The sequence below is a fragment of the Balaenoptera acutorostrata genome, chromosome 19 (genome assembly GCF_949987535.1).
Source record: "Balaenoptera acutorostrata chromosome 19, mBalAcu1.1, whole genome shotgun sequence".
Classification (NCBI taxonomy): Eukaryota; Metazoa; Chordata; class Mammalia; order Artiodactyla; family Balaenopteridae; genus Balaenoptera; species Balaenoptera acutorostrata.
The window spans coordinates 60,212,584-60,220,542 of NC_080082.1; the positions used below are offsets into that span (position 1 = coordinate 60,212,584).

General features: G+C 57.4%; 1 protein-coding gene across 4 annotated transcripts; it reads left to right on the forward strand.

Moving 5' to 3' along the window:
- The first annotated feature begins 64 nt into the window (after positions 1-64).
- On the forward strand, positions 65-7,877 carry SPIB (Spi-B transcription factor). 4 transcript variants are annotated; one of them, XM_007179927.2, is made up of 6 exons: positions 65-835; positions 1,842-1,869; positions 3,455-3,527; positions 3,816-4,027; positions 4,434-4,584; positions 5,814-7,877. In XM_007179927.2, exons 1-6 carry the CDS (start codon positions 813-815, stop codon positions 6,110-6,112), a joined length of 786 nt encoding a protein of 261 aa, XP_007179989.1. In that variant the 5' UTR covers positions 65-812; the 3' UTR covers positions 6,113-7,877. The 4 variants fall into 4 exon arrangements, with proteins under 4 accessions (XP_007179989.1, XP_057389614.1, XP_057389615.1 ...); XM_057533631.1 differs by lacking the exon at positions 65-835 and having other exon boundaries at positions 934-1,869; XM_057533632.1 differs by lacking the exons at positions 65-835; positions 1,842-1,869 and having other exon boundaries at positions 3,462-3,560; positions 3,843-4,027; positions 4,469-4,584.
- Positions 7,878-7,959: the final 82 nt, after the last annotated feature.

Here is a 7,959-nt window from a genome sequence, read left to right on the forward strand (position 1 = left end):
TCAGTGGGATCCGCTGACCCCCAGGAGGCCCTCACCGGACTCCTTCACCCTCCCTGCAAGATCCCTGGACGGGGTCTCGCCCCCACCCCCACGAGCCCTCCCTCGAGGCCCCAGTGAGCAGAGCATCTATGGGCACAAGCTCCTCTGGCCCGGCTGCCCCGCCCTCCAGGTGCTGACCTGTTTCCTCCAGGCCTGGGGCAGCCCCTGGCTTGGAGGCTCCCACTCCCCAGAACGACCAGGGGGACCCCCCTCCCATGTCACACACCCACAATGTTTCCACCTTGGGGACCCCACCGGCTTCGGGCCTGGGTTTTTCTCAGGGACCCCAGCCCAACCCACGTCTCCTTTGAGAGCCCGGGCCCCCCCCCACCTCTGACACCCCCCCACCTCTGACACACCCCAGTGCTCTCGTCCGCCGGTGGTCTCTGCGTGCCCCCAGCGCCCAGCAACCCACTCCCCTCTGGTTCCTGGGTCCAGAGCCTCCCCCTGCCCACAGGACCCCTTGACCCCTCCTTTACTTTTTCAGGGTCCCCCCAAATCTGGCTCCTCTCCCATCTCCACTCCTTAGGGTCAATCCCCCCATCCCAACCCTGGGGATCCCCAAATCCAGACAGACCCTGGGCCCACCCTCCCTGCCACGTGACCAAGGGGTTGTGCAATCCAGCCCCCTCCCCTGACTCCCTCCCTGAGGGGATTTTCGAGGAGGGCTGAGCTCACAGCGGCCGGCACCCCTGCCCCCCGCCAGGGGGCTGGGCCAAGGTATAAATAGGGGTGGTGTCTGCAGGCGGCAGCAAGCCCAGCCCAGCACCACCATGCTCACCCTAGAGGCTGCACAGTAAGTGGGGGCCACCCGAAACTGGTACTCAGGACCCCTGCCCTGCACCTCACCTTTGACCCCTCTGCTGGGCCTGCCTCAGGGGTGGTGGTCTCTGCCCCACCCGGGGGGCAGGTGGGTGGGAGGGGAGGGTGGTCCACACTGTCTCTTGCCCCTCCTGGATCTCTTTCCTCTGCCACCTCGATTCCTTCCTCCGTCCCATCCCTGTCTCCCCTGGACCCCAAAGATCTCTTTTCCTTGGGATGCTTGCTTCTCTCTGCCCTGCTGTCCTCTCCCAAGTGGCCCTCCATCTCTGTGTCTGTCCCCGTCTCCTTCGGAGTCTCACTGCATCCCCGGCTCACTCACTGCGTCTGCTCACTGTGCTGCTTAGCACATCTTTTCTGTTTCTGGGTCTCTGTTCTCTGCCTCTTGCTCCCTCTCTGTCTCTGTGTCTTTCTCTGTCTCTCCAGTTTGTCTCATCTCTCCTTCTGTCTCCCCATCTGTCCCCCACCTCATCTATCTGTGGGGCTTAATAAATACTTCCTACATCCCATGCCATGTGAATTGTCTCTCCACACCTTTCTCCCTTCCCTCCTCTCCTCTCCCCTCTGCTGAGCCTCTTCTGTGTTTTTCCATCTCCACCCCGGCGTCCATCTGTCCATCTCTCTCCTCCGGTCCAAGATGGACCCATTTAACCGACTCGCTCACCAAGGCCCCCTCCCCGCCCCCACCCGCCCTCGGGCGCCCACATCTCTCCGGGGACTTTCTCTCCCTCACTTTCCCTGCCCCCGCCCAGCCTCTGTCTATGCAAATCCCGGGGGAGGGGGAAACATTTGCCTGGCCCCCGCCCCCCACTTCCTGTCCTGGTGGGGGTGAGTGTGGTGGGGCTGGTCTCACACAGAGACACGCAGCAGTGAACGAGCTGTGGTGGTCACAGCTGCAGCCGCCTATCCCCCATCTGCCCAACCACTTCGAGACTCAGGAGGCTGAAGACCCCTGACATGCCCCTGTGTCTCTCCCCCTCCAGGCTTGATGGGCCACACTTCAGCTGTCTGGTGAGTTGGGGCCCTGGGGGTCAGGGAGTGGTGGGGGGACCCACGTGGCCCATCGAGACCTCCCTGCCTCAGTTTCCCCCTCCACTCCTTCCTGTCCCTTTGTCTTTCTGACTTTTCCTCGGTATCTCCAAGGTCCCCCTTCCCACCCACTCCATCACAGATGTTTTTCTAACATCTCTTTCTTTCTCTCAGACTCTGGTCCACTTCCTCGAATGGGGAGGGGTGGGTCTTTGTGTCTTTGACTTTGTGTCCCTTCCTCCGTCCATCCCACATTTAGTAAATCTACTTATTCCTTCTTCTCTTCTCTGCTTTACTTCGTATTTTAAAAAATTGAGTCTGGACTATTTCAGACACGCAGAATACTATACCCCACCCCCACAAACCCACAGCTCAGTCCAAGAAATAAAACCCCACTCACGTGCTGGAAAGAAACCCCTGTGGGTGCCCCTTCGCCAGCACATCCCACCCTCCTCCAACTTGAAGAGTTTTGCTTTAAAAAAAAAAAATTGAGGTTTGCCTTACAAGTCAAGAAAGAGACAAATCTTGTGTACAGCTCAATGAGGTTTTAACTTAGGCACACACCTGTGTAACCACGAACCAGACTGCGATATAGAACATTACCATCACTCCGGAAGATTCCCTCACGTCCCTTCCCAATCAATACACCCCTCTGATATTTTCCACCACGGATTAGTTTTGCTTGGTTTTGAGCTTTATATAAAGTGAATCACACAGGGTGACCCCTTTTGGGTCTGGTTTCCTCACGCGATATCAAGTGTGTGTCAGACGTTGGTCCTTTTTCCTTGCTGTATAGTACTCCGTCCTAGGAACGCACCACAGTTTGTGTGTCCATTCTCCTGTCTCTGGGCACTTGGGCTGTTTCCCGTTTGGGGGCTGTTACTAAAGCTGTGCTGATTATTCTTGAACAAGGCTGTTTCGTAGACATACGTTTTCAGTGCTCATGGGTAAATACCTTGCAGTGAGATCACTGGTTTATCAGGATGGCATATATCTAGTTTTAGACTTTAATTGCTAGAGCAACATGACTCTTGGGATGAATCGGAGTGATATGGAGGTGGATAAAAAAAGCATGGAGAGCATCTTTGCCTCTGTTAAAAACACTTCTGTGCCTCTCACCCTTCAGCCCCCTCCCCCTCCCCCAGGCAGGCAAGACTGGGGGAATTCATCTATACCTTCCCCAGCTGCTACAATGTCACAACCGTGTATCGGTGAGGTGCTGGGCTTCCTGGGAGCCCACAGTCTTAGTGGGAGCTGGCTGCTGTGTCCCTTTGCGAGACCCTGGTCTCTTTCTATGTGTCCCTGCCTGTGTCTCTCATTCTGTGTGTGTGTGTGTGTGTGTGCGTGCGTCTGGGTCTGGGCCTTTGTGTGTTTCTGCTGTGTTGTATCTGTCTCCCAACTCTGTATCTCTGAATGTCCCTCTCTTTGCCCCTGTCTCTGGTGCCTAGTCTCTGTGTCTCTCTTTCTCTCCCACTCCCAGCCTGTCATAGTCTCCCCGCTGGTCCAGGGTGGGGTGGGGTCTCCCTGCAGCCTGGGTTGACCCTTTTTCTTTCCCAACCCCTACCAGTACCCAGATGGGGTCTTCTATGACCTGGACAGCTGCAAGCACTCCAGCTACCCTGACTCAGACGGGGCTCCTGGTGAGTGACCCTGGCCCAGCACCCTCCCCACCTGTCCCTTGGGCCCATTTTACAGATGGGAGAGCTGAGGCCCAGGGGAGGCTGTCACCTGGCACAGCAGGACAAGGTTAGCCCAGGCCTCCAGACCTCCTCCCCTTTCCTCTCCCACTCACCCGCTTGCCCATGCAAATCCTGGGGTCAGAGATTTGCACAGCCCACAATGGCCCCTCTGTGCCAGTGCAGGGGCTTCAAGGGGGAGGGGGCCGAGGCCAGACCTCTCAGCTTCTGATTCAGCGCCCTTCCCCCCAGATCTATGGAGCTACGGCCTCAGTCCAGCTGTCCCAGCCGCCTCCTATGAAACCTTTGACCCGGCTGTGGCCACCTTCGGCCACACCCAGGGTGTCCAGCTCTGTTACGGACCCTCAACCTACAGCCCTGTGGGGAACCTGGACCCGGCCCCCAGCCTGGAGGCCCCGGGGCCTGGTTTCCCAGCATACCCCATGGAGGACTTCACAAGCCAGGTGAGGGGCAGGGTGACCATGAAAATCCCCATCATTTGACTGAGGTTTCCTAGGTGCCAGGCACTGCATCAAAACCTGTGCACACAGGAACCCCTTCATCCCTGTGACGACCCTGTAAGGTTAAGCAGCATTATTACTCCATTGCACCATCGAGCCAACAGAGGCACAAACGTGGGTCAGGGGCAGCACCAAAGGCCATTATCTGTGTGGAGCAGGCTGTCATGGAGGTGGCCTGGGCATCCCCTGGCCACGCCATGGAGACCTGAACCGAGGCCAGAGTGCAGGCTGTAAGCAGAGCGGGGAGGGCCACGGCCAGGGGCCAGGAAGAAGCCAAGGAACGAAAGCAGAGGGAGTGAGAGAAGGGGGGCCTCCCCCTGGGACTACAGGTAACCCTGACCTTCCACAGACCCTGGGCCCCCTGGCGTACGCCCCATACCCCAGCCCCGTGCTGTCAGAGGAAGAGGACCTCCTGCTGGACAGTCCCGCCCTGGAGGTCTCGGACAGCGAGTCGGATGAGGCCCTCATGGCTGGCCCCGAGGGGAGGGGATCTGAGGCAGGTATGTGGGTGCAAGTGGGGTGGGAGGGACTCCAGCTGGAGATGGCGGTGGGAGGTTAAAGGAACCGTGTCTTCCCAAGCGACTACTATATATACTCCAGCGCTAAGGGCAGTTCCCACATCTGCCATCTGCTGGCTGTGTTGCCTTGGGCAACTGTCTCTACCTCTCTGTGCCTTGGTCTCCTATCTGTACAGTGGGGACGACAGTAATAGTGTCTATTGCTGGTGGTTGGGAGGATTGGGGGGGATCATATGTGTCAATGAGATAGCAGTGTTTGGCACAGAGTTTGGCACTCAATAAATCTTCACCATCATTATGGACACAATAGCAAAAGAAATCATCACAATATCAACTCCCATCTATTATTCAACCCCTGCTTCTGCCCCTGTGCCCGACCTCCATTACTCACAACCCCTGGAAGTTGGAATTATTAGTTACTTTCCCTGTCTGGGCCTCAGTTTCCCATCTGTAAAATGGGCATTGTTATTATCATCCCTGTCTCGTGGGGTTATGATGAAGATTAAATGAGCTCATAATTGTTCACTGCCTAGTGCAGCACCTGGTACTAAGCACTTCAGAAAGATTTGTAAAAACACACACACATTTATAGCTGAGGAAACACCAGCTCAGAGAGGTTAAGTCACCACCCCAACGTCACACAGCTGGAAAATGGCAGAGGTGGGGTTCTTGTATCCAATGCCCGCTATGAACCCCCCAACTCTGTGGGGCCCTTGCTGCTTATAGGAGCCCGGGAGTCAGGCCCCTTGGCCTCTCCCAGGATCCCAGTCCCCATGGAACTGACACACTGAGAGACCTGGAGCTGGAGAAATGGCCACATTCAAACCCACTCCAGATCTCTTCACCACAAGTCAACTCAGTCATAAGCCTTTGAGGAGCACTGCCAACCCATTTCACGGATTCATTCATGCACTCAACAGATATGTGCTGGCCACCAAGCAGACACAGGACAGACACACATCCTGAAAAATAAAGCAGGGATGAGAGATGGGGGTTCTGGGGTGACACCTTCAGGAAAGGGGAGCAACTTGCCCCGGATGGGGGTGTGGCACAGACAGAGACAGGCAGGTGTACCTAGCAGTCACCTTCGTCACCCCAATTCTCTTGATGGGGAGACAGAGGCTTCGCGGTTCCGGGGCGGGGTGAAGCGGGGAGGGGGTGGGGCGGGGCCCGAAGGAAGCTCCAGCTAACACGCCCCGCACCCGCTGCAGGGGCCCGCAAGAAGCTGCGCCTGTACCAGTTCCTGCTGGGGCTGCTGACGCGCGGAGACATGCGCGAGTGCGTGTGGTGGGTGGAGCCGGGCGCCGGGGTCTTCCAGTTCTCCTCGAAGCATAAGGAGCTCCTGGCGCGCCGCTGGGGCCAGCAGAAGGGCAACCGCAAACGCATGACCTACCAGAAGCTGGCGCGCGCCCTGCGCAACTACGCCAAGACCGGCGAGATCCGCAAGGTCAAGCGCAAGCTCACCTACCAGTTTGATAGTGCGCTGCTGCCCGCCGCCCGCCGGGCCTGAGCCCGGGGCGGCCTCTCGGGGGCTCTCAGGGGCTCCACGCCTGTGTCACGTGGGCGTCCCCACACCCTAGGTCATAGGACCCACGGATCCCCCACCCTGGCTGTGGGGGCGGGGCGCTGCCACAATCCCTAAGCCCTGCCCAGGGTCCTTCTGGGATACCCCCAGTCAAGTCTGGGGCCTCTTTGGGATTCCCTTGTCATGTCCACAGGCCCCAAGATCTTCATGTCTTGGGTCGAAGGACCCAGAGACGACTATACTTATGTGTCTGTGTGGAGGGGCGGGGCAGGGCAGTGCTTCCAGAATCCCAAGAGCTTCTCTGGGATCCCCTTGTGATGTCTGAGATCCCTTGTGTGTCTGCGATCTCTCAATCTCATCTAGGGGAGGGTGAGCCTACAGATCATCACACCAAGAGGGGGACTCTGCCAGCACCCCTAAGCCCTGTCCAGGGTCTTTCTGGGATCCCCTTCTCATGTCTGAGTCCCTCCTGTCCCATCTGAGATCTAGTTATGTCTGGGTCCCTCTGGGAACCCTTTGCATACATGTCTCTGTGCCCATCTGTGACTTTCATTCTGTCTGTCCCCCCAAATTCCTTTGTCATTTTTGAGATCCCCTAATTCTCTGGAACCACCCTGCTATCACTTGTTTATGTCTGGAATTCTCCGATCACATCTACGGTGCCTCTGGGATCCTTTTGTCATGTCTGAAAACACCCTTGTCAGGTCTGGAGGGCGGACCTCAGTGAACCTTGTTGTATCTGGGCCACCTCTGCGATGCCCTTGTTTGTCTGGAATCCTCCAATCACATCTGAGGCCCCTCTGGGATCCTCATCTGGTATGCCCTTTTGGGGACCCCACCAACAGCTCCGAGTTCTCCTGGGGACCCTCCCCCTCCTGTAATGCCCTCCCTAGGGCCATGCTGGGGATCAATTCTGGCCACTCAACTGATTTCTGGATGACCGTGGCAGCCCTCCCCATGTCAGTTCTAACCAGAGACTTTGCACAGTCCAGCAACAGTGGGCCAGCTTTTCGGTGTGGAGAGTCTGGAGGAGGGTGGTGGCCGCTTCTAATGGGGAATCTGTTTTCCAATCTGCTCAAGTCCCCATCGCCCCTGGCTGTCATACCCCGGTGGCTTCTCAGTTGTCCGTTCGTGCCAACCATTCTCGTGTGAATCCAGCCTGAGCAGAAGCCCGGATGAACTGTGGGAGCTCTGATTGGAACCCTCGGGGGGTGTCAGAGGCTGTGGGCTAAGAAGCCAGAGTCCCAAGTCCTTAAGCCTGGGTGGCTGGGGGATCTAGGGTGAAAGACTTGCTGCTTCTGGGCCAGTTTGGACCTTCTGTGAAAGGGGAGAGGAGGAGGAGGAAGATCTCGGAAGTCCCTTGCAGCCCTGTCAAGCCTTTGATACATCTCCTGAAATCCACCCATCCGCCCACTGGTGGCCAGAAGGAAGATGAGGAAGGAGCATCAAGGACCCAGAGAGGGAAGAGGTCCTTGAGGGGGGCACACAGCAGCTGGTAGCAGAGCCCAGGCTGCGACCTGCCCTCAAGAGGACAGCACACCCCCCTCCCTGGGGCGGTGCCAGGGACAAAATGTCTTTTGGGAGGGCCTCCTCTTGCAAATGAGGTACCTTTCACGAAAACTATCATCATCACCCCAAGTGTGGAATAAAATAAATCAAGGTAGACAGACCTTCTAGGACCCTTTGTCAGGGACCGCAAAGCTGCCCATCAATCCGGGCCTGCTGGCCCTCAGAGACACTGGGACGGCGAGGGGGGAGATAAGAGAGGAGATGCAAGAGGCAGTGAGAGCCAAACCAGGCCGAGCCTTGAAGGCCGCGGTCAGGGCTTGAGA

Excerpts from the sequence above, each read along its gene's own strand:
- SPIB (XM_057533631.1), top strand. The coding sequence starts at position 1,816 with ATGCCCCTGTGTCTCTCCCCCTCCAGGCTTGATGGGCCACACTTCAGC. Across the intron at positions 1,870-3,454 it reads GGCCACACTTCAGCTGTCTG|TACCCAGATGGGGTCTTCTA; the intron begins GTGAGTTGGGGC and ends AACCCCTACCAG. Across the intron at positions 3,528-3,815 it reads TGACTCAGACGGGGCTCCTG|ATCTATGGAGCTACGGCCTC; the intron begins GTGAGTGACCCT and ends CCTTCCCCCCAG.